Source organism: Eptesicus fuscus, chromosome 21, assembly GCF_027574615.1.
Source record: "Eptesicus fuscus isolate TK198812 chromosome 21, DD_ASM_mEF_20220401, whole genome shotgun sequence".
NCBI lineage: Eukaryota > Metazoa > Chordata > Mammalia > Chiroptera > Vespertilionidae > Eptesicus > Eptesicus fuscus.
In genome coordinates, this window is record NC_072493.1 from 32,153,786 (window position 1) to 32,180,811 (window position 27,026).

Consider the following 27,026-nt stretch of genomic DNA (forward strand, 5'->3'; position numbering starts at 1 on the left):
CTGGAAGCAGGCTGAGGCTTCCTGGGCTGACCACCCAGAAGTGAGTGGGGAATAACACAATAAGTGAATGAAAATGGGGTGGGCAGACCAGGAGAGAGTGGGCAGAGGAAGGGGCTGGTCACGGTGTGCTGAGCCTTGGGAAAACTGGCTTTAGCAACCAGGTATACGTGCCCTCTTGATGGAAGACTTCACCACCATCTATGAGCAGGAATTTGTTCAAGCCTCTAGACTTAGCTACCATGTCACATGAAACATAGATGACACTAGAATATGTTAAATGACACCCCAGGTATACAGTCACTAATGTACAGACTACAGAAAACTCTGGAGGACAACCTGGATCCTTCAACAAAGAGGCTGGGGCAGAAGTAGGTTTAGAGTTGTGGGTACCTGAAATACAGTTTATTCTTGATTTAGTATTTATTAATTATTATATTATTTTCCATACGCACACCTGTAAATATATGTTGGCCCCACCCTATATGCTGCATTAATTTTTTAAGAAAAATAATTGAGGGAAAAACTATTTATTAAAATGCACTGACTTGTGCTCGCTTCGGCAGAACATATACTAAAATTGGAACGATACAGAGAAGATTAGCATGGCCCCTGCGCAAGGATGACACGCAAATTCGTGAAGCGTTCCCTATTTTTTATTAATATTTGACAAAGGAGGCATGACCATACAATGGAGTCAAGACAGTCTCTTCAATAAATGGTGTTGGGAAAATTGGACAGATACATGCAAAAAAATGAAACTAGATCACCAACTTACACCATACACAAAAATAAAATCAAAATGGATACAGGACTTAACCATAAGACAGGAAACCATAAAACTACTAGAGGAATCCACAGGCAGCAAAATCTCAGACATATGCCGAAAGAACTTCTTCACTGATACTGCTCCTAGGGCAATGAAAGCTAAAGAGAAAATAAACAAATGGAACTACATCAAAATAAAAAGCTTTTTCACAGCAAAAAAAAACAAACAAAACAAAAAAAAACCATCAACAAAACAAGAAAGCCCACTGTATGGGAGAACATATTTGCAAATGTTATCACTGATAAAGGTTTAATCTCCAACATCTATAGGCAACTTATACAACTTAATAAAAGGAAGATAAATGATCCAATAAAAAAATGGGCAACGGACCTAAATAGAATCTTTACGATAAAAAGAGAGAAGGAAGGCCAAGAGACACATGAAAACATGCTCAAAATCACTAATTATCCGAGAGATGCAAATCAAAACAACAATGAGGTACCATCTCACACCTGTCAGAATGGCTATCATCAACAAATCAAGAAACGACAAGTATTGGCAAGGATGCGGAGAAAAAGGAACCCTCGTGCACTGCTGGTGGGAATGCAGATTGGTGCAGCCACTGTGGAGAACAGTATGGAGTTTCCTCAAAAAACTGAAAATGGAACTCCCATTTGACCTAGTAATCCCACTCCTAGGAACATATCCTAAGACACTAGAAACACCAATCAGAAAGGATATATGCACCCCTATGTTCATAGCTGCACAATTTACAATAGCTAAGATTTGGAAACAGCCTAGGTGCCCGTCAGCAGATGACTGGATCAGAAAACTGTGGTACATCTACACCAGTGATGGGCAACCTTTTGAGCTTGGGGTGTCAAACTTCACCAAAAAACTGAGCATAACTTGGGTAGTGTGTCACTTTGAGGAAAAAACATTATTTCGCAAATGTTTCATCCTCAGGAGCAGCAAATGTTTCATCCTCGGCATGTGGCCGCCTCAGCGGCCGCGTGTCATGAGAAATGGCTACGCGTGTCAGTGCTGACATGCATGTCATAGGTTCGCCATCACTGATCTACACAATGGAATACTATGCTGCCATAAAAAAGAAGGAATTTTTACCATTTGCAGCAACCTGGATGGACCTGGAGAACATTATGCTAAGTGAAATAAGCCAGTCCACGAAAGAAAAATACCACATGATCTCACTCATTTGTGGATAATAAAGAACATTATAAACTGATGAAAAAAAAGATAGATACAGAGGCAGTAAAGCATCAAACAGACTGTCAAATTATAGTGGGAAGGTTAGGGAGAGGTGGGGGAGATAAGAGATCAACCGAAGGACTTGTATGCATGCATATAAGCATAACCAATGGACGCAAAACACTGGGGGGTGAGGGCCTGTATGGGAGTGGGGAGGGGCAATGGTAAGATATGTACACATATAATACCTTAATAAAAAATGGAAAAAAATAAAATATAAATAAATAAATAAATAAAAAATAAATATAAATAAAATAAAATAAAATGCATTGACCTTGAATTGTCCAGCAGGTGTGGCTCAGTGATTGAGCACCAACCTATGAACCAGGAGGTCACAGTGTGCTTCCCAGTCAGGGTACATGCTTGGGTTGCTGGCTTGATCCCCAGAAGGGGCATGCAGGAGGCAGCCAGTAGATGATGAAACCTCTCATTGATATTTCTATCTCTCTATCCCTTTCCCCTTCTCTCTGAAATCAATAAAATGTATTTTTTAAAATGCATTGACCTTACTATTTGAATCCTGACTTAAACAAGTTGAAAGAGGAAGACAGAATAGAAATGTTTATTGTTTTAAATGGTTTTAGACTACTAAATTTCAAAGTAACATATTATGTAGCAATACACACCAATACAGAAATCGACCCTGAAAACTATGACCGGAGTCTGAGAATTTAACAAAAACAGGAGATTCCCTGAGTTCAGACTTGGATTCAAAATTTGGAATCTACCACTTGCTAACCTGGGGAAAACCATTTAGACTCTCTGAAAAGACGGCACCTTCAAGTTGTAAAATAGAGATAAAAATGACTAATGCCCAGGGTTACTGTAAGAATTTAAAGACGAATGTGCTTAGCACATTGCCTTGCACAAAATAAATGAAAAGTTGATGAGAAGCTGTGATTTTGCATAATCACATTAGCAGTGCTCATTTTGAAATGGCCTCACTCCCACCCCCAACACAGAAGATTTCCCAGAACAGGCCAGTCCACATCTCCTCCTAGGAGAAGGCAGATGGAGGGTGGCTCCAGAGTACAGAGAGCCAAGTCTTGTACCACGGTCTCCACTGCGCATCTGTTTCTACCTTTTTCAGTCTCAGGGCTTCAGTCTACACAAGATGCTGTGTATTGCAGTGTGGGAGACACTCTTGAGCTGGAGTGTGAACCCAGGGAAGACACGCAGGAAAAGGGAGCCTGAAATACTTCCGGGGTGCTTACAGACAGGCTTGAAAATGGGATATGAATTGGGGGCATCCACATGGAATTTAAATGTAACGGTGTTTCCTCTCCTCAGTCTCCCAACACAGAAAGAGGCTGGCTCTGAACTGGCAGCCTTACTTTCATTTGTCATTATACTTTACACACATGGAAATTTTAATGTCTAAAGATGGGAGGTGATTATAAGAATAGAACTACACATGTCTTTTTGGCAGCCCAGTCACCAGCACTTAAGTTCACTTCTGACAGTTCTCAGAATCTAAAGACCTGTAAGCACTGAACTGCCGACTGCCTATCCAGGAGAGATTTCACTGGCAGGATTTCAAACGTTGAAATCACTCGCTTTTTTTATGCATATTTTCCCCACCACAATATTTCTCTAAAACATGTAAAACACTGTACTCTCGAGAGACATCAAAAAAGAGGCTTGTGGTACAGGGTTTGCTAAAGGAAAATCACCCTTGTTTCTGAACCCAGAAGTATACAAATTCAAAGTCATTTGCTAAAATCTAAGATTAGGGCAAAATGGGTGATAGCTTTCTCCAAGAAGTTGGGGCTTGGTGATTACAAAAGGCAGTTGAATGTGATGATTTTTGAACTACTTAATGGTTAAAAACTAATGGTCCTGTTAAGACTTGGAACACAGTGCTATTATGTAACAGTTGGCTCTCTCCAGCAGAACCGCCTGCTCACAATGCGGTCTGACACAGAATGGGAGGACGCGAGGAGAAGCAGTACATCTAAGCTCGTGCTGGAGCAGCGTGGTGTCAGGAGCGGGCAAAAAAGTCAGAGCTTGATAAAAACCCTACATTTGCTGCCAACCTGCCAAGTGAGGCTGTGAAAGTCACTCACTTTCTCCAATCTTGGTTTCATCCCATGTAAAAGAAAGGACAGCTGGTCATGGAGGGGAAGCAGGAGTAAGGAACCCCACAGGATCGGAGCCCCTCTGCTTCCCAGCCAGCTGCCTTCAAATAACTGACCTACCCTTTTGGTCTCCCATTCTGCATCTGTATAATAGAGATATCACACATCACCTACCACAAAGGGTTGCTTTGAGAATTAAACCAGAAAATGTACGCAAAGGGTTCTTAAGTGTGAGGCCCCTAATAACCACTCATAAATGAGCTGCTACTGCTGCTACTGTGATTACTCTTATTACTATTTACTTTCAAACAACCACAAAAAGCATTCATTTGAGGAGTCAGTCATTTGCAACAAAACACTGCTTCCTTGACAACTGAGATCATGGCTTGCTTCAGCATAACTGGGCTTCCAATGGTCACCCCTCTCTTCCCAAACCCGGGAAAAGTGTCTGAGGCTTTGGAGACACTCACTACATGGTTGTTAAGTGAATGAACACGTGGATAAATGAACGATAAAGGTGTAAATGAGCAAATGTCTTAAAAGCTACTGCTGACATGGCCAGTTATGCTCAGTGATGAGAGCATTGGCCTGTGGACCAAAGGGTTGTGGGTTTCATTCCTGGTCAAGGGCACTAATTCAGTTGCAGGCTGGATCCCTGGCCCTGGTCGGGGGAGTGTGGGAGGCAACCAATCAATGTCTCTCTCACATTGATCTATCTTTCTTTTCTTTCTTTCTTTCTTTCTTTCTTTCTTTCTTTCTTTCTTTCTTTCTTTCTTTCTTTCTCTCTTTCTTTCTTTCTTTCTTTCTTTCTTTCTTCTTTCTCTCTCTCTCTCTCTCTCTCTCTCTCTCTGTCTCTCTCTCTCTCTCTCCCCCCCACCCCTGACCTCTCTCCCCTCCACTCTCTGTTAAAAAGAAAAAAATCAATAGAAAAAATATCCTCTGCTGAGGATTTAAAAAAAAAAAAAAAAAAACTACTGCTACACCCAAACTTGAGGCTCCTTGAGAGCTCTGGCCAGGGCTAGCGCTCATATTGCCAAACACTACAGAAAGCACACATGGTAGGGTGCACCCAGGCCTGCTGGCAAACTAGGGATGTTATCCAAGTATTCCTGTGAGTGCGCAGCCTGCATTTAGGGGAAGGTACAAGTCTCATTGAGGACTCTAACTCAGTCCTTCAACCTCCAGGACTCAGGCCACTTGCCTGCTCCAGAAATGGATTCAGAGAACAGACTCCTTAACCGTCTAAAATTGCTGAGTGGAAAATTGAGGGAGACACAAGAAGAATTGGATACTGGACAGCACTGAGGGGGTCAGATCTACATAGTGCCATATAAATATTTGGCTTAGGATACCTCCCCTTACACCCATCATCTGCTTCATGATCCTAACAGTCTAATGCAAAGACAGCTTGTCATGCATCAGAGTTCTCCAAATTCAGTCAGGAGAACTGGTGCCACCTTTGGAACTATCTTATCCTTGGCACCTCTACTAACTTAATCCTCATGTTTAATAATTCAATCCACTGAAAGTTACTCCTTAATGAAACTCAAACCCCTATGTTAAATAAGAAGCCAGTATTGCCTGCCCTAAAAATTATGAGAGAACCGTAAAAATAAACACTTGGACACAAAATATTACCATTAAAATGGAGCTAACCACCACTGCTTGCCTCAGCACTAGATCTGGGGCCTGCTCTCTCTCTCTCTCGCTGTCTGAAAGAGAGGTTAACATGCAATGGTATAGTAAAAATTTGTCAGCCTCTAGCCAAGGCTTCCTCCTTCAGGCATTCGGAAAGACTAAAAAAGACTGAAAAAAGGAGTAAGTTTTTCATGATGGGAGCCCATGTTTTGGGAGCCACGTTCGCATACCACCATAAAATCATGGCAGGTTTGAAAAACAGTGAAACCTCTTTCTCACGCTCTGATCCTCAGCTCCCTTGCCATTCTGGATAGCTGAGGTGTCCTCTTCCCGAGTGCAATGAAAATGTTCTTTCCCTCGACTTGGAGACTGCAAAAATGTCCATAAGCAGGATGCACCATATGATCATCTGGCTTTTATTAGCCACTTTTACTAGTGCTTTAATCGTGTCTTTTCTTTTTATCTGGGAGGCTGTTAATAGATGGATGACACATGTCATAATGAGAGTCAAGAAAATATGGTGCACCTTAGCCGGGCCAATATAAATGAGCCTCCAGCTTGGACGCCAAGACAACACCACAGCCTTCCATTCTCCCAGTTATGTTCATCTGATAAAGACATTACAATAGTAAGATATTATGATCTATAACCCTCCACTAGAACACTCACACATTCTTGGCCTTAAACGCTTGAGCAAAATGCTGCACGCTACGGAGCAGAGCGAGGTCCAGGGTCATTGCTTCTACCTTGGCTTTATGCTGGAATGAGAGAAAATAAAAAGAAATGATAAATAACAGCAAGTTTAGTTCATGGTATCAAGTTACAGTAAATGTGTTATGGAACATGTCGGAATTCCCCTGTTTAATATTAGACGCCCAGAGAGAATATAAATCATCAAAATGAATGGAAGAACAGGGCTTTTACTGCCAAGTTTAGGGAGGATGTGAGGCCGGGCCTCTGCTGAAACTACAGGCTGGGGGTTGTGCTGCTTCATGCAGCGCACAGGAGAGGCGCCTAAGGGTCTTCAGGCTCCCGTATCGCCTCTCAATCTGCATCCTAAAAAACTGGAGTGATAGGAACACCAGGACACAGCTGGCTGGGGCAAGAATTCAGCTGACAACATTTTAATCTCAAAAGCTGCCATGCAGGTTCTGGAATTACTCCTCCAAGACTGTATCAAAAATTAAAGACAATATAGCCCTAGCTGGTTTGGTTCAGCGGATAGAGTGATAGCCCATGGACTGAAAGGTCCCAGGTTCTATTCTGGTCAAGGGCATGTACATCTGTTGCAGGCTCAATCCCCGGCCTGGTCAAGGCGCATGCGGGAGGCAACCAATGGATGTGTCTCCCACACATCCATGTTTCTCTCTCTCTCTGTTTCTCCCCCTCCCTTCCACTCAATGGAAATATATCCTCAGGTGAAGATTAACAACAACAAAAATTAAAGACAATACTACCTAATAAAGAGGGAATATGCAAATTGACCATCATGTCCTAACAAGATGGCTGCGCCCACAGCAGAGGCCAAGTTCCTGTAATGAGCCTTAATGAGCAATCAGCAGGACCTGAGGCTGTACACCCCCCCCCCCCGCCGCCTGATGGGGCTTGACAGGGGACCTCAGGCCACGCCCCCCGCCCCAGTGCCAGGCCGGGGGACCTCAGGCCATGCCCCCCACCCGGCAAGGCTTGATGGGGGACCTCAGGCCGTGTCCCCTGTCTGGTGGAGCTTGACAGGGAACCTCAGGCTGCACAGGGCTTGATGGGGGACCTCAGGCTGCGCCTCCCGCCCTGGCACCAGGCCAGGGGACCTGAGACCGCAACCCCTGCCCAACGGGGCTAGACGGGGGACCTGAGGCCGCACCCCCGGCCCGGCAGGGCTTGATGGAGGACCTCAGGCCACGCCCCCTGCCCCAACACCAGGCCAGGCGACTTGAGGCCGCGCCTCCCACCTGGCAGGGCTTGATGGGGGTGGGGCTGGCTGGGGCTGGGTCTCACATGATTTCGAGGCACATGTGGGTGGGCGGGGACTTGACTCTGGTTCCTGTGGCGCACCCCAGACTCTGACAGGAGGAGGATTTTCATATACATTTTACTAATTTTCTTTCATCTCTGACACTTCTATTATAGAGAAAGGGCAAATAGCAATATTAAAATATTTCCTCTAATTAATTCCCTTTTAATATGCATGAATTTTGTGCACCAGGTCACTAGTTTATTTATACTAAGTACAAAAGCAGGCAAAAGTCATTTATACAGAAGGATCATGACTGACTCAGATCTCTGGGGTTTAGTAACCCACAAAACTCTACAGACAGACGGGGCATATGTGGATTATCATAATGATGCTCATAATGGCTACTGTCTATTCAGAGCCTCCCATAGGCTGGGCATTTACATGCACCATCTAGTTTCACCCTCACAACTGAGCAATGGGCTATATTTTCCCACTTTTCTTATGAGATCACAGAGGTAAGAACTGCAGGTAGCAAGCATTGACGTCAAGCCAATCTGACACAAAAGCCCAAGTTCCCTCTTGGAAAGGAACTCGAAGGGCTGGAGCAGCCATGCTTTGAAGCATCAGATTCCACTGGACGGTTCCAGCACACTTCTGGAAAGATCAGGATTACCTCTCAGACTTGCCTTGTGTGAAAGGCACTCCCAGTGTTTAGTTTGGCTGGACTTCAGGATGTGAGTTTCAATACTATCAGTTCTTAGACCTACCTCCTCCAAAGATAGGATGCCAGGCCACCTGCCTATTCAGGTAAAAGAGCCCCATAAAACAAATGGTTGATTTGGGAATTCTTGTCTAGATGGTGAGGCTACAGGAAGACTAAGGACAATAACAGGACACCTCTAAGGCTAGGAAAGGTGAATGCAAACAGCACTGCTAAGAATATCCTCCAACCAAACTGTCCTATTCAGGATGGATACAGGCCGTGCTGGGATGCTCGGTGGATATGGGGCAGTTGATCTTGGCTGCCAAGGTCCTGAGCTCTCACCCAGCTCCCAAGCTTTTAATAACAAACATTAGGCAGAGACAGCTGAGAAGCAGCCTGCCTTGAGGCCATGTAACATTTCTAAGACTCAGTTTCCTCATTTGTAAAAGGTGACTATTAATGACCTACTCACAGAATTGTGAGTGTAAGTGTAAAGCACCCGCCATCCTGTCTGGAAGAGAAGAGGTATTTGGTACATTTAACTAGAGAGAGATAAAACATCTACTGTGTCCAATTCTTCCCCTGGTGCCAGTCCGCAGTAAACGGTGGTTTGGGTGGACTGCCATGCAGCATGGTATTAAGGATATGCAAGGGTCTGCCTTGAGGACGATGGCAGATTAGATGTCTATTATATCCTGGAGGACCCAGGTCATGCCTAATCACAGAGCCCAGTTCTAGGGAAAGTGGGCAGAGAGTGATTCTATGACTTCCCCAAACCTAACAGCATATCAGTGGCAAAAGCCGGGCCAGTATAGATTTACATTCATTATGCAGTAGCAGATGCACCGACATGCAGATTTCAAAAGGAGGAGAAGCGTTTAACTTGGCCTAGTAAATGGGAAAAGTGAAAACACAGTATTTGTTAGGGTTTCCTAAGATCAGGGACGTTCGAGCTGGAGGATCCACAGTGAGGAAAGGCTGTGCCCCCTCAGTCGAGAGAGCAGGAAATTGCTACCAGGGGAAGTGAATGGACTTGAGTGAGGCTGCCCCAGTGTAGACAGCTTGGACTTCCAAATGAGGATCAAAACCCCATACATTTTCTGTCTGAATAGCCAATATCTATCTGGCGGTTAAAATCAGAGTGTAAAGTCTGTCAAAGGCTAACTTATTCCCCTGGGTATTCCTATGCCTGAAAAATGTTCATCCACCTGATTTGACCTTCAGAGTTAGCAATAAAGTGTCCTTTCCCCTCATCCTGCATCCCTGGGCCCAGCCTCACTCACTTGGAGCATGACTCTCAGGACCATGCACAGGATTTGACAGAACTCCAAGTGCACCTAAGAGGGGAGCCAGGTGTTTATATTCTGCTGGGGAAAGAGGGGTAGACACTACTCCTCTCAGCCAAACCACTATAAAAACCCCAGGAGATATAAAAATGCATGTACATATTTCTGCATTAAATAGGGAGAACATTCCCAGATGGCGACCCCAAAGCAATTTTCCAAGGATAATGATGGCATGGCCAAGGGGGCCTTCACATGCTTCTGTGTGTGTAACTTACAGTTGGCAAGTTGTCTGTTGGTCTTCCCCTTTCACTTTAAAATAATGCACAGAGCTGCCACTACTAATAAGAACAAAATCAGAATGTACACCTCCAGGGGGAACAAGGGGTCACAAGCCATCAAGCAGTTCAACAGACTAATCCACAGGCTGTGGGTTACTAGGCTCCTGGGGACAGTGATTCAAGTCTGCACACTATTACTCAGGTAATTCTCCTGCCCTCGGTATCAGGTTTCTGTTTCTACTACCGACCCTGAGAAATGTAGTGAAACTGTGTGCAATATAGTGAAACCAGTGGGGGGAAAAAAACAAAACACAGCTTTTAGAATGGGGGAAGAGGGTGTTTATGTGTGTGTGTATTGGGAGATTTGCTTTTCTGACTACCTAAGAACTTTAGCAACTTTATAAAAGTGTTTATCATGAGACATGCTCTAAATGAAAATGCAGGGGCTGGTGGGTCCCATTTTTGAGGGATAACCTGTGGACTGCGAGGTGAAGGCAAGCGTTTCAATATGCCAGTGTGAGCTTTTCTGCCACGTCTGGCCTTGAATCTGGGACTGACCACAATTCACTTTCATGGTTTAGCTCATGAACTTTTTGTTGCTGCTGTCAACTCTGTTTTGGAACTAATTATAGATTCTCACGAAGTGGTACTTAAAGTGCCCACCTCCCAACATCCTCAATGGTGACATCTCAGCCATGATCAGAACCACTAGATTGACACTGGCAGAGTGGAATTTATTAGACATCGGACACTACTAAGATTTCACCAGTTTTTAGATGCACTTAATTTCTTTATTTGTAATGCCTTTGTGTATAATTCTGTGACATCTGACCACACATATAAATTCATGCTACCTTCACCAGATTTGAGATACAGAAATGTTCCATCACCACAAAGGAACCAGTGACCTTTGTATTAAGAGGTGCTAGAATTAGCACATGCCATCCAGCCTTGTTTAACCAGATCTGCTCTCTGCATTGGCCAAACACACACACACAAAGTCCCAGCTTAAAATCCTTTTGCAGCTCGGAATGGCCAAGAAGATATGGTCCAGATTCCTCAGCTTGGTTCACACACAGTCTCTGTGTCAGTAGGACAGGATTCCATAAAGTACACCAGACACACAACAAACCTCTGTGTCTTAAAACACCAAGGATTATTACTTGCTCATGTTCCATATCCATCCCAGCGTGGTGGGGCCATGTTCATCATGGGGCCATGTTTATCGTGGGGCCATGTTCATCATGGGCCAAGTTCATCATGGGCCATGTTCATCGTGGGCCAAGTTTATCATGGGCCTTGTTCACCATGGGCCATTTTCATCATGGCAACCAGGGCTCAGGCAGATGAAGCCTCCACCTCTATAACATCAGCAACTTCCACAGTGGGGAAAGGAGTGTGGCAATTGCACAGGGTTCCCCATGGTTTCCACCCAGCATTGACAGAGGCTGCTTCTGCTCACATTTCATTGGCAAAGCAACTAATGTAACTGCTGTTTGAGAAGGTACAACCCTCCAAGAGCCCAGAAAAAGGCATATGATGGGGATGTATAATGGAGAATGGTAAAGACTATCATATGACTTGGCCCTGTCTACCTCTCTAGGCTTTTTTCAGGTCTCTGCCTACTTCACACTTTCATTAGTTATAGAAAACTTTTAAAAGGCTGAAAAAATGTGAACAAAATAAATGCATATACAATCTCTTCACCCTAAAATAAACTGTTATCCTTCCACGTGTCAGTCTCTCCTTCCTTTCCTATCTATCTGTCTGTCTGTCTGTGTCTCTATCTATCCAACCATTCACTTAGCTTTAACAGAAAAAAAACTTCATACTAAGAATCTTGAATCTTAAAATGGTATAAAATGCCTCTCTCAACCCTTCCTTAAATCCTTACTCTTTTTTTCCTAGTCACACCAATACACCAGCTTATCATCTCAGGCAAAACAAGAATGTAAATTTATTTTAAATTATATATACAGATGCTAGTACACATCATTTTAAAACAGAATGGCACAGGTGGCATCTCACACATGAAATATCAGGCAACTTCTAAGTAGCTGAGATGCCTAACTACTCCTGACACTCTAGGCTCAACCAGAAAGACTGAGTAATGAAGCAATCCATGCACTCTTCTTTCATTTCCCTGGGACCCAGGAATACTCCCTGGTGGCATGGTTCTGTAGACCAAGTCTGCCTGGTCTATTCTTTGTAAACCTGAGTGATTGCAAAGTCTGTATGAGCAGAATCCTTCAACTGCTTGCTGTTGTTATGCAACAGTGATCTCTCATGCCATGTTATGACTATGAATTAGCCAAGTGTGACTCAGATGTGATATAGCCCGAAACCAAAGGAACCATATGGGGATTGTTTGGTATTTAAATGAAGAAATAGGAGGAGATTGTCATCCGCAGCAGGGATGGCAGAGCTGGGCTGTGGCTCCAGCTCAGGATCACGGCACAGGCAGGGAGACCTCAGGGACATGACCTCAATGCTCGGGGCCTCGGCTGCCTTACTTGAAAATGGGCATTTGTCTTTCGTGGTTAAGAGTCAAGATTAGCCGAAACCGGTTTGGTTCAGTGGACAGAGCGTCGGCCTGAGGACTGGAAGGTTCCAGGTTCGATTCCAGGTCAAGGGCATGTGCCTTGGTTGCGGGCACATCCCCAGTAGGGAGTGTGCAGGAGGCAGCTGATCGATGTTTCTCTCTCATCGATGTTTCTAACTCTCTATCCCTCTCCTTTCCTCTCTGTAAAAAATCAATAAAATATATTTTTAAAAAAAAGAGTCAAGATTAGACATGATGTATATAAGGTATGGGGCACATAAATAAAAACTATTATCATTATTAGTTGGAAGGCCACTGCTCAAAAGGAATGACCATTGTTTTTCCATAATAAAGGACATTAGTAATTGCTGTTTCCTTTCTTTATTTCATAAATTAGTATCAGTAGCTCAGAGAAAGTCTGACTAGAAACTCTGGGAGGAGGAAGACAAGTCTCACCAGAGCAGAAGGAAGAAGGCTCAGAGAATCTCCCTGAGGCCACAGTTCCCCAAGTCCCATCTCTGTGAATGTTCTGGACTTAAAAGGGGTTTGGTAGGCCATGGACTCAGGTGGGACTACCTGGGTCTGAACTCCAGTCCCAGTACTTACCAGATGGCCAGTTACTTCCCTATCTTGTGCATTCAGTTTTCTCTTCTGTGAAATGGAAATAATTATGGCACCTGCCATATCAGGAAATGAGGTAATATATATGTAAGTCACTTGGAGCAGTGCCTGACGCCTGATGAGTGGTCTGTAATTGCTACCAATGAATAGCATTACTGTGATTGTTTTATTGTTGTTTTTACCACTATCATCACTGTAATCATCACCATCATCATATGCACCAAATTGCTTCACTCCTCATGGACAGGGCTGAGTGGGCATAACTGGTAACAGTAGCCATCTCAGAATACTGGCCAGGAGTCCTTCCCCCACGGCAGCTTCTAGCCCCACAGCAGCGCTATGGGGCCATTATTAACCACCCAGTTCACAAATAGAGAAACTGAAGTTCAGAAAGCTACTGCATCCGAGGAAACCCACCGGATCTGGAACTGCCTCATGCAGAGGCAGCATGCTGGCCTGCTCTTGGTCAACAATAAGAGAGACAACATTTATAAGGATGAATTTATACATTCATTAATTCATTCATTCAGCAACACTGCCTCAAAAGGTAAATGCATATTCCAAGAATTCTAACGCCTTTACTCCTTTTCTTTTTTGCCCCAACACTACAACATGTAAAACTATCTCACATTCATAATGTGCTTACCAGCAACAAAAGAAAGGATGGAGAAACCCAGATGCGATGAAGGAGCCCAGCCTTCAATACACCAAGAGGAGAGTCTCCTTCAGCTATGGGGGACATGCCATATGCAAACACAGATGCAAGATGCTGTGTTTAGGGGAATTAGCTAGTGTGCAATCTCACTTGAAAGCACTGATCTATGCCAACTGGATGAGTATCTACCCCTCTCTTACAATTACAAAAGAGTTCATTTCCGGGCTTCTCTTTAAAAAAAATATCTCATTTACATGTATTTATTATTATTTAAAGGTGAAAAAATAATGAATACCTATGACATAACTTTAATAGAAAAAACTTTATGCTAAGAATTTTGAATCTTAAAATGGTATAAAATGCCTCTCTCAACCCTTCCTTAAATCCTTACTCTTTTTTTCTAGTCACACCAGTACACCAGCTTATCATCTCAGACAAAACAGGCATTTACTTTTTAGTTAAGAGTCATATGAAGTATCTTTTAAAGTATATCAGTCCACACTTTGAGAAAACAGAGGCTAAGTGCAGCCAGTAAGACAGAGATCCAGGCTCTCTATAACCAGATGGGGACCGTTCCAAAGCTTGCGTCTTTGCTGAAATACCACCCTGTGCTGTATATATCCTTGTCGTCATAGTCTTCAACATGTAACACCAAGAAGCTATAAAGAAATGAACGTCGCCTTTATATTCTTATTTGTGTCTATTTTATATCCTATTATTTTATACATTTGAAATTTATAAGAGAAGGCTATTGCTGAAAGAGAAAATGTAACGAAGGCAATAATCTACATTCAGAGCTTATTGCTAATGGCATCTTGCAAATTCCAATCCAATGGGCCTTAATTGCATTATGCTGATGTCTCTCAGCCTCCCACTTTACACACAGGCAGTCCTGATTTTATGTTCGGAAACCTTAAATAGGAGTTGTCACATTTACAACAGCGAGAGACACTGGCACTGAGCATATTGTTGACGTGACATTATTCACTGAACGATGATACAGACCTAACTAAACTGGTTTAATAATTCATCAATATCCTATGTGGGACTTCATAACGCTCGTCTCTCCAGTGTTATATAAGTAATGCTAATGGTGGCAGTGGAGGGCCGCATCCTCACTGGGAAGTACAGGAGGAAATAAACACTGGCATCCACTTTCAGCTCCAGTACCTCCAGTGAAAGGACCCGTACCAGCTTCGTGAGCAAGTTGGGGGGAAGTTTGCCCAACCTCAGCCTAACCTGCAGATGAAAAGGGTGCACTGATAAATGCCCGTTTTGATAGAGCAACCCAGGAAAAGGAGATGCTGAGAGTCTCTTACAGCTCTGCACGTGTGCACCAGTCTGTGCCACAGTGCCCTTAACAAGAAAAAGCTCTTAAGAGAAGATGCCACATTTCTAAATAGGAAACGGCACCAAAAAAAAATCGTTGGCTAAGCCCTGGATTTTTCTTAGAGCCTTGACCTGACCTTCAGATCAACCATCAAGCACCAACCTTCATACCTGGGCCCCCACAAGTGCCCCCAACACTATCCTCCACCCTACCAAAATACACAAATATCCCTAATAAGGAAATCATGACAACTCTTTCTTCATTATATACAGGTCAAAATTTTTGCCTTGTGTTGCTGGAACTCAATTTATAAAATAAACAGTATCAATATCTATACGTAATTGTTAGGCTGATTTGAGGAGGAACTGCACTGGATAACAACTTCTTTAATTTGGTCTATAGCTAGGTGCCATGCAAAGCAAAACTATTAAAAATGCTTAGGCAATAATTGGCAATATTTTGCACTATGGATAAAAAATGCTTATCTTGCCAGAAACTAATAAGAGAGTGAAAATATTCTAAAACCTTCCAATCTCCCTCTATGCAATGTATTCACTTTGCAGCTTAAAAACAGTTTAAGGCGAGACTGCAAGAGCCACGGGAGTTTGGCAGCCAACATGATTGTGCATCTTGGCCTTGCTATTGAAGAAAGAGCCCTTTTTTTCAGAGCGAATTTTTCATTCTAATGTAAGTGATGATTTACGTTAACTATAGGTAAAGCATGGTTACATTTTGTTGAAGGATTGCAGGCAAGTAAAGAGTAGTACAATACGTTGAAGCGTAAAAGCTTTCTCTGTCATAATATTTATTATAATGGCATATAAAATAGCTGAAATAAATAATAGATGACTAAAGGTAAATTCATATGATAAAGAATCCTTCAGCAGACACCATTACGTTGACTGCTCTAGTTTTATACACAGTTGAAGACTCTTAATAAACAGGCCCCTATATCTTATGTAAGTACTGGAAACATCAAAGATGTGCTTCAAAGACACCATAATGGACATCAGCTAATTTACTGTATAATTATATTCTCAACAGGAACAGTCTATAGATTTTGAATATTTAATAGCTGTGTTCTTAATGAAACTTGTTAAGCAATGGAACCCCCTATGCTAGGGAAGCCGCTGATAAAAGAAAAATCACAGTGCCCCCCTCCTAGATTCAGAAAGAGTGTACAGCTCAAAACATAGAGACCTGGCGCCTATTGATTACCGGTGACAGGTCAATAGTGGTTAAATTGAATAGAAAGAGATAAATAAGATTTGTCTGCTCTGGCTTAGAGGATTCTGAATTCCACATGAAGGACTGGTGAAGCCTGAAAGACCCTCGGGTGGAGGGAGACATTTTCATTACAACCCTCAGAATGGAGAAAACAGCACACAGATATCCCAGTGCCAGCAGGCTCACTCAGAGGTTCCCAACTGGGGGCATTCTGCCCCCAAGGGCACATCTGCCAAGGTCTGGAAACTTTTCTGGCCCCACAACTAGTTGGAGGGGTGTACTGACATCTAATGGATAAAGGCTAGGGATGCTACTAAACATCCCACAATGCACAGAGAGCCCCTAGGGGTCCACAGTGCCAGGCTGCCTGTGTGAGCTGGTGAGAGGAACACTGATGGGCCTGAAGAAGTTTTCAGCTACTTACATTTATCTTTAGTTGTAAAAATAAAACTGGCTCATTGAAAAAAATAGAAATAATGCATAAGTGTATAATGTATTGAGTAAAAACATCTCCCAAACCCCACTGCCCCAAGAGAAACAGAGGGACAGCGTGATATACATCCTTCCAGAGTGTATTATCTACACATATAAAAACACTGTGCAACTGTGCAACAACATTTGCCTACAAACATAGTTGCAGAGCTCATGTGTTATTTTACAACCTGGTTTTTCCTAATTTACTGTATAATTAAATATATCTATATGGAATTCTATTCCTATTAGTTTCAACCTGTACAGTTAGCCCATTAAAGAAGTTTTTGATCATTTATTAAAATATTTCCCTTTTGCAGGGCTTAGCCCTCTACATCCTTCACTAGCTTTGTGAACTTTCACTTAAATTCTTAAAGCCTGAATTTCCAATTTCCTCGTCTATAAAAATAGAAATAATATAAACATGTCCTCTTGGGATTTCTGTGAGAATTCAATGGAATAATACCCATGGAAAGTATCTTAAACAGATATCCTGTGTTTACTATTGTTCTTATTATAATTAATACCATTTTATACACTGAGTGGCCAGATTATTATGATCTCTGAACGCATAATAATCTGGCCACTCAGTGTGAGTGTGTGTGTGTGTGTGTGTGTGTGTGTGTGTGTGTGTGTGTGTATTAGAGGCCCAGTGCATGAATTTGTGCATGGGTGGGGTCCGGCCAGCCTGGCCAGGGGGAGGGGACATGAGCAGTTGGCCGGCCAGCCTGCTGGTTGAACTCCTGGTCGAGGGCACAATTTGCATTTTAGCCTTTTATTATATAGGATATACACTGAGTGGCCATATTATTATGCCTTCAGAGATCATAATAATCTGGCCACTCACTGTATAGTTGCCAGGTTTTAGTTACCAAATGCAATGCTGCGATACTTATACTTCGTAATATATGATTCTTTTTCTAAAGAACAAATTCCTAGAAGTAGAATTGCTACATCAAGAGATATCTACATTTTAAATTTTGATAGATTTTTGCTGGGTGTCCTCCAAAAAGGTTATAGCAATCTCCATTCCCAAGAACACTGCGGGAGACTATGAAAGAAAACCAAAACACCAATAATTCACATTGACATTTATGGTAAATTAAAACACACAGTTTTATATCTCTATCTCTAATACCTGGTACACAGTGAGTGGCACGAAGTGGGTTTTCAAGGCAGGCTTTAATTTAGAAAATTAATGAATGAATATATAACATGCCACCAAACTTGCAAAAATTTCGTAAATAGATATGAAAGCAGGCTAGTGACATTGGCAACAATTATCTATAAGCCATTTGGACAGCTAGGCATTTCTCCTAGTGCTTTCGGCCGGCTGGCTAAGCACCTGCCTCTCAGAAATTGGTCACACTGTGTGATGATGGATATGAGCTCAGTATGCCAAGCATGCAGTAAACATGTAATATTACCATCACACTGGAGGCCTGACCACAAAGGCTATTTTTAATTTAAGGATGAATCCAAAGAGAGAAATCTTTCCAAGGTTCTGAATAAGCAAGGCAAGATATTCAAAAGATAAACTAGAAAAAAATCTTGAAATGCTTCAGAGAGAAATCAGGTTTCCAGCTTAAAGTGGCATCTACCAAGCAGCCTCATATAAGTTCCAACCAAAACACCCATAAAGGCAGAAAAAGATGAGAACTCAACACAGTACACACTCAGAAAAGGAGTCATAGTCAGGATATCCCCAAATTCTGCCCATCCTTTACATTAGCACAGGACCTAACAAATTACACTGAAAGGGTGTTACAGATGGATTTGAAACAATAGCAAGAATATTTTTTATGGGATGGGGAGAGAGGTAAGGTCTCACTGACCCAGTAAATCATGTAGGGTTTGGTTTTGTTGGTTAAATGAAGGAGACATTAAATAACTATATTTGATAAGAGAAAATTTCAATATGTATATAAAATTTGAAGAATAACTACAGAAGGAAGTATGCCAAGGAAGAGATGGATATATGGAGGGGGTAAGAGAGAAGGAAGGAAGGAAGGAAGGAAGGAAGGAAGGAAGGAAGGAAAATACTTAGCTTCCAAAGCAACCGCAGGAAAACAAAAATGGCATATGGAGTACATAGGATATAAAGAAAATGGATCAATCCAAAAATATCTGAAAAGAACTAAAAAATAATAATAAAAACTCTTGGTAGAGGGAAAACACAAAATAAAACACAGAAATTAGTACAAATATATCCATAATCACAAGAAACAGAAATGAACTTAAATTCACACATTTAAAGGCAAAAACCAACAAACTAGAATTTTAAAAATTACCCTATGTTATGTAAAAAGATACACTGTGGAGAGAAAGAACTAGCTTCTCTCAAACAAGTGCTCCCCTTTCCACAGGATGGGATTGTGCTGAGAAGAGACTGACCAGCCAGGAACTACATTTCCCAGCCTGCACTGAGGTGGGCATAAAGGTTTCCACCAATGGCCTTTGAGAGGAACAGTGTGTAACTCCAGGTCTATTCTTCACATGAATTGGGTTCCCATATTCTTTCTCCTTCCATAAAATGAATTTAGATTATAACAATATCCTAAGGAATAGTGGAGCCACTGGACAACAGAAGCTTAGAAACTTTTTTCATCAAAAGAACAGCCACCTGTCAATCAGCAATAGCCCTGTGGATCTGTCATACATTGGAACTCATTTTGTAAAACTGTTCTCTGCCCCAACGTGAAAGGCAGATCTAGTACCTATAGAGCCTGAAGCTTGAGAGAAGAGCCAGAAGGTTAGGTCAGGGGGTGGTGGCTGCTCTGTGCTGCTTTTGCCAAGACAGCAGGAGAAAGAGATATGCTCAGGGAAGAACTGTCCAGTTCACACGCAGAAATAGATACTGGAATATTAGACAGCTGGAAAAGTCCAAACTGCATAAAATAAGCCTGGAAAAGTCTTTGAGAGACAAAAGTACATTAGGACTTATAAATTAATTCAAATAATTCAGCCCAGTAGCATACATCAGATCAATGGTAATACTTTCTTACCCAATCCTGTAATTCCAGATAGCCTTACAGTAGAAGTTATTGAGGGGAGAGAGAGAGCAAGAGAGCGAGAGAGAGAGCGAGAGAGAGCGCGTACGCTCATGCACTGAATAGGTTAGTGAGGTTTCCGGGGCTTGTCTGACAGCTCCACCAGGACTCCTTCAGGAAATGAAGTCCAAACAGGAGCTGGGGAAAGGAAAGTCCTTAAGGAATGGAACAGAGTCCAACACTTTCACACAGACTCAGTGCAGTAACTGGATCCCTGTTTGTTCGATGCACAAAGCATGCTGGTTTGGGCATCAACAAACAGCCATATTCATTCTGGATTGTTCTGTGCTCTTCTCTCTTATAGCCAAATGGGAAAAATGAATCACATTGGATAATTCTGTTTAAAGCCAGCTACGTATACACTACATGTTTTCAGAACAGCATCGCAGACAGCAATAGAGTGGGAGGGGCGTGGGGGGACACTGGCTTATAAATGTCCATTAGACGCAACTTTGGGATGGCATGCATGTTAAGGCAGCCTCTTCAGTATTTATATAGGCATCTTCCCTGCTCCCTTTGGCTTAATGACAGGGGAGCTTCTGGGGCTGGCAGTGTGACAGGGTGGCCCAGAGCTTCTACCTCCGCAGAGGAGGGGCCCGGGCATTGGCACTTCTCCTAAAGGAGATCCAGGATGTTATCGGCTGCACTCTTTTCTGGGTCTGCAATGCAACCCGCCTCCCCGGAGGACCTGAGGATGTTCTGGCTCAGGGTCACCTTTCCCAGTTGATCCAGTGTCATTTTCTTCACACATCTAGGACCTAAGACTTCTTCCCCTGTATAAATTTCAAAATCCCCTCCAAGAGGCAAACACTCACTGCCAATTAAACACTTTTGAGGACCTGCTCTCTGGCAGACAGTAGTCCGAGAAGGAACGCCTACGAACTTTGTCACCTTTTACCCTGCTGAGCCCTTCAAGGTCGACCTAATGACCTGTATTTTATAAAGAAAACAAAGGCCGAGAAGGCATGAAAAAAATCTGCTCAAAACACATATAATTAATAGCTGGCAGAATTGGGATTCAGTTCTCCCTCCATCTAATGAGCCAATTCTCCTGATAAGATAGCACTATTGTCTCTGGGCCAGAACTTTCTTCCAGACACTGAAATTCCCCCGCGTCCAGGAGATCATGGTGGGGGCCAAACGTACACTCCCAGGAATGTTGTTCTGTCCACGAAGCCAAAGCCTCTTACATTTTTCTGTTTTATTTTCACCATTAAATTTTTAACTTTATGATGGCAAAACAGCTAACTTCAACCTTTCTGCTCTCCTCACCCCTCTTTGGATTAACCAAGTTTGATAACTAAATAATGTATCATTGGAATGGCTTCCATTTTGTAGAAATAAGATATGAAGCTAAGCACCTGCTCATTGTGATTTAGCGGAACACACTTTTCTTTCCAAATGGTCTTCTAGGACAGGAGTCAGCAAACTTCTTCTTTAATGGGCCAGATAGCATTTTAGGTTTTGCAGGCCATTACCAACTACTCAACTTTTGTAGCATGAAAGCAAAAGCTGCCATAGATACTGTAAATGAGTGGGTATGGTTGCGTTCCAATAAAACTTTATTTATAAAAACAGGTGTTAGGCTGAATTACCTCCCAGCAGAATACAGTTTGTGACTCCTGTTTTAGAACAAGAATCAAGCAATTTGGTGTGTTTCCTGACATCTGACAGTCTTTAACTAATATTATTCACAGATTCCAATGAATGTAGGAGAAAATAGAAGAATATTATACCATGCCTTAAATATGTCTTACTTTATCACACAGGCCATTTGATAAAGATACAGGTAACACACAGCATATAGACTCCCAAACAGTGTGTAGAACTAAGGATGTACAATAGATTTAGCAGTGAGAATCTGCTAACAGTGATCCATGCAAAATGTTTCTCCTATTAAATAATCCAAATTTCAGGAGTATTATACTTTGTAAGTATCAGCACTAAATGGTTCCTACAATTCCACACATCTGCTTGGACATAGAAATATTTTTCTGAATCTTTAGAATTTTATAGATACTGGTCAAAAAATTGAAATAAAGGTTTCTAGACATTTTACAAGTATGGTAATCCTTGGGCATATAGGGAAAGAAGAACAGATTTTTTTTTTTCATTGAGAATCAAAGATATACTCCTAGATCTGCTGAAGATTCTTTTCAGAATCCTAAAAACAAGCATCAAATCATAAGCCCACAACTTGACCACTAGGTATGTGGGCATGATATTTCTATCCTGTTCATATGCATTTGTATTTCAAACAAAAACTAAACAACAGCAAAATAATGCTTTTAATGAAAAGAGCACTATACACTTTCTTCTTTATTGGAGAACTGCCAATACAGGCACAGAGGTTGGGTGGGGGAACCACTGGAGCAGGACAGGCAGAAGTACACACACAAAAACTAAAGAATGAAACAGAGATTGCCCACAAAAGAAATTACTAATGAGCCATTTCTTCCATTTCCTGGAATTTTCCTAATCCAAAGAAAAACAGGAGCTTAAGATGGATTAGCAGACTACTGCCATTCCATAAAGTAGCAGGAACTACGGACACATGATCACTCAGGGGAGTTGATGCCTTCTGCTGCAGAGAGCAAGGACGGCCCTCCAGCAGGTCTCTGCATCATGCTGCCATTGGGGATGGGTTTAAATCCCTCAGTCTTGCCAGAATTTAGTACCAAGCCTTGTTGAGAACCCCAGTCCCTTTGTGGCAGAATGCTTTCTGGGCCAGGAACCCACCAAACACCTGATTTACAGGAATATAAATAGTTCCAAACAAATATAAAATCCACTAACAAGGAAACATGGAAAACAAACAGAATCACAACCACCAGCTGCCTCGTGGCACTGGGATCCTCCACTGACAGTTTGAATTTCATGGACTGAGTCAAGAACAGCAATCACGCTGACAATGATAAAAGGTGATGCAGCCCCACCAGTTACTCTTGGCCAGGTTCTCTACTGGGCACTTTGCATCGACACAGATTTAAGATATAGGTATCAGCATCTTCATTTTGTAAGTGAGAAAATGGAAATTAAGTAACTGGAGGTCATAGATCAAATAAAGATAGAATTTTGAACCCAAGCCCAAAAGGTCTCCCACTGCTCACCCATAGTACATATGAACTACTATTCCTGTGACCATTACTGTAAAAGGGAGAAGAAAGGTTGAGGATCACCAGAATCCTGGTAAGCAGAACTGGATAATGACAAGAAAAATCAGGACAAGGCCGACAAGACCCATGTGCAGGAAAAAACATAGAAAATGCCCTGTTCCTCTCTCTCCCAAGATCTATAATCACATGCTACAGTGTTCCCTGCAAGTGCAGACATACACAGGGTAGTACATTAATCCTTCAAACACTAACAGATGCTGGCAGGGATTTAGACTGGAATGTATTTACAAAGTGACAAATTATGTTCTGTATTATAGAGAGAGAGAAAGAGCACCCACAAACGGGCTGATAAATGTCAGCTGCAGTCACGACAAACGGTTTATTTTTATTATGCTGTAACCACAAATGTTTTTTTTTTCTTTTCTTTTTTTTTTTTCAGGGAGACCCAAAGATTTATTTGTTGCAGGGGAAAAACAAGATTATATATGACACAAAGTAATAACTGTAAGATCAGTGATATCCCGGGCACCCTGCCCTCCTGGAAAGCTGCATCCAGGCTGAACAGTGCTACTAAAAATGCCACTTCTCCGAGGCACAGTAAATGGTTAATAAATCAGAACCGATACAATGCCTTGTAATTAGATATAGCCTTAGTTCACAGACTAAGCCAATTGATAGACAATATCCAATTCCCCCTTTAGTGGCTATCAGGAGGGTAGAGTAACTATTAAAATAAATTTAATGGCTGTGACAGGTAAGAAAATATACCAGAAGCTAAAATGTAATCAGTATATCCAAACCCAAAATAAAATTATAGTCTTTGCTGCAAACACAGTCCCTGGAAAGGAGGCTTATAGATGGATAGCGACATCAACAGGCCAGTAAAGGCAAGGTCACTAACTCCAAGAGAATGTTCAACCTTGAAAATAAGATTGAGAGGAGGGCTTTGGCCTGGAGCCAAGAAAAAATATAAGTATTTATTATTAAGAAATCATTCTGGAGAATTCCTTTTGTGCACGCGGTCAGTCTGACGTTGGTGGTACTGACAGGCATTCTTGAATAAGCACCACAGCAAGATGGCAGAGAGGCAGCCTGGAGGCCACACCCCTGACTTCCCAGCCCAGCTTTACCCTTCACTCTGTATATGACCTTGGCCAGCTCCTGCCTACCCCAGGACCTCCACCGTCCCAGCTGTGAGCTACATGGTACGTAGTGCATGGTGCAGCCAAGCTCCCTTCCTGAATCCAATTCTTTGTTCCTAATAGATTGAGGGACCACAAGTACAAGAGGGCTAAGGAAAAGGAATAGTGGTGGCCAAGTACATCAGTAGAAAGAGGAACATTTTCTCTTCTGGGGCTCTCAGATACAGATCGCTTGTGAAATTACTGCAAATTAAAACTTCTCACATTTGTACTCTCTAAAACTAAGATTTGAGAAAGATATGAAATTGACAGAACTGCATAAATATATTGATATCTACAGATTACATAGAAGGGTGAAGAATTTCACACACACACACACAAGAATCCCAGTGACTACTGCATGGAAAGGTATTTCTTTTTCCTGATAATGGATAGAAAAGATTTTTGTGGTGGGATGTGGGTGGAGTGGCACTGTCATCAGAGCAGGCAGGAATTTTCTCTCCTACCCCTGCCCGCTGTCCTTTATGAAAAGTGCTCAGTGGCATTTCCTGGGGATCCAGGAACCAGATGCAATCCTGACTCCACCACTTCCTTTATGCATTGTGACCTCTTGGGAATCTCACTTTTCCCATCTGTGAAACCATAATATTAAAATTGCCATGAGATTGTGGAAGGATCAGATATGATGCTGTAGCCTGTGAGGCCAGCACCTGCGTGGAACATAGAAATGTGCTGTGTCTTAGTGTCTAAATGTGCTGTGTCTTAGTTTTAGGCTGAGGGTGCTCCCTGGAAACACGTATGTCCCTTCCAGTTCTAAAAGAAATAACTACATTTCCTTCCAAGCACCGTGACTATTTTTTCTTTATCACCATTTTCCATGTCTTCTCTCGTTATTTCTAAAGGCGAGGGGGACAAGACACCAATTTGGCAGTGAGAAGAGAAGTCACTCACAAAAGCCAACCAGAAGAACTTCCTAATCGCCAAGGCTGGAGCAACAAAATAAACAGTGATAGTACTGGATGACAAGCCACGGAATAAAAATATAGACCCATGAACCCATACCAATATAAGTAAAATAACTGAACAAATAAATGAAAAGGGGGGAAGAGAGAGCTCTTCCTTCAAAAGAATTAAAATAAACGTAGAAAGCACCAGGGAAGTACAAACTCATCATCAGGCAGACCCCACAGTGATAAATGCTGCAGGCGAGATGGACTCGTGGGTGTTGAAAGTCGCTGGGTGAACGTTTAAGGAGAAAGAGCATGTCCGCATACTCTTAAAGCATCTCTTCCCAAATATGTATAAAGTATGAAGAAAAAATTAGTAATGTGACTCTAGAGAAACTCAGTGGAACATCGTCATCTCCGATGATCAAGGTTACTTCGCGATTAACATCACCAGTGACAGGACACCGCGGCGTAATGGACGACCTGATACCCACGCATAGGAAGGACACATCATTTCTATCCTGTTCTTGCCCAAATACGCTTAAATTCAATCTAATCACGAGGAAATATCAAGCACGCCAAAGTCCCAAGATCAGCAAGGACAGGGGAGGAATGAAGAACTGTCAAAGACGAAGGTGACCAGGAGGACACAACAACTGGAGATAAGGCGGGGACTGGACCGGATCCGGAACTAAAAGGAAGATAATGAGGGACAACTGGGGAAACTGGAGTCGGGTCGCACACTTAACATTGTGTACCACCGTTAGTCTCCTGGTTTTGGTGATTATTTTCGGAGAGGCAAACTATTAAAATTAGAGGAAAGGTGAGTGGATTCTCTGTACTATCGTTGCAACTTCTACGTGAGTCTAAAATGAGAGTCCTCTTCCCCCCGCCCCCCCCACCCCGGACGCCTGAAACCGCAGGTAGCACCAAACCCTATAGGTATATACTATGTCTGCCCTATATAAAGTTTCACTTATAAATTAGTCACAGTCGGGAGATTAACAACTACTAATAAAATGGGACAATTATGACAATATACTGTAATAAAAGTTATGTGAGTGTTGTCTTTCTCTCCCTCCTGCCCGCCCATCCCCCACCCCCATCTCTCAAAATACCTTAATGAACTTTTACTCAACTTTTCACTTAAAGGAAGCACTTCATGGCTTCTCTTTGGCGTTTCCGAATTTCCAGCATCACTGCTCCTGTGCTCTGGGGCATTATTAAGTAAAATAAAAGTTACCTGAACACAAGCATGGCGCTGCTACCGAGGGTGACCCGATCCCCGGGAAGGTTCTGCCTGACTGACAAGAAGTGTCTGCAGCTGTGAGGAATGGACGTGGCCACGCGAGACGGACGTGGCCACGCGAGATTTCCACGCGAGACTCAGAACCGGGGAGTTCTCTCCACGCTCTGCAGCTCGGGGCACAATTTAAAACTTATGCACCGATTATTGCTGTAATTTTCCATTTAATATTTTCGGGCCACTGACCGCGGATAACAACCAGGGAAAGTGAAACTGCAGGTGAAAAGGAACTTACATAGTTCAAACTAAAATGTTAATAAGCTAAAAAACGGCTTTCCTTTCGAGTAAGTATATATCCTTAACAATGTTTGGCGTGAAAATACCCTTTTCTTTTATAATGTTGATACTTGATAGGGGCATGTTGTTACATTCTGTTGGTTGTGTGTGTTTTTTAATGTCGTTATTTAAAAAAATAATAATAACTTTGGCAAGCCTAAATTGGTGTCCTCATATTTTTATTTTCTTTTGAAAAAGTTTATTGAGTCCTGAAGTCCATAATTCTGAGAAACACTAAATAAACTAATTGAAATTTATTTACTAGTGATTGAATAATGAAGCAACTAAAGTTTGCAACATGAGCACTGTGCCCTTCACAGAATACTATCAATATTCCAACCACAGAATTCAGCCTCTAGGCTGTTGCAGTG

General features: G+C 42.3%; 1 protein-coding gene and 1 non-coding gene across 2 annotated transcripts in view; one reads left to right on the top strand and one right to left on the bottom strand.

Moving 5' to 3' along the window:
• The window catches only part of WWOX (WW domain containing oxidoreductase), a 282,450-nt gene that overhangs the window by 39,263 nt on the left and 216,161 nt on the right, over positions 1 to 27,026 (bottom strand). The window contains exon 6 of the mRNA XM_054710290.1: positions 6,421 to 6,509. Within this exon, the coding sequence (XP_054566265.1) occupies positions 6,421 to 6,509 (89 nt within the window). The remainder of the gene's footprint in view (positions 1 to 6,420; positions 6,510 to 27,026) is intronic.
• LOC114230968 (U6 spliceosomal RNA) lies at positions 548 to 654 on the top strand. The gene has a single exon (XR_003616963.2). It is a non-coding gene; the product is annotated as a U6 spliceosomal RNA (small nuclear RNA).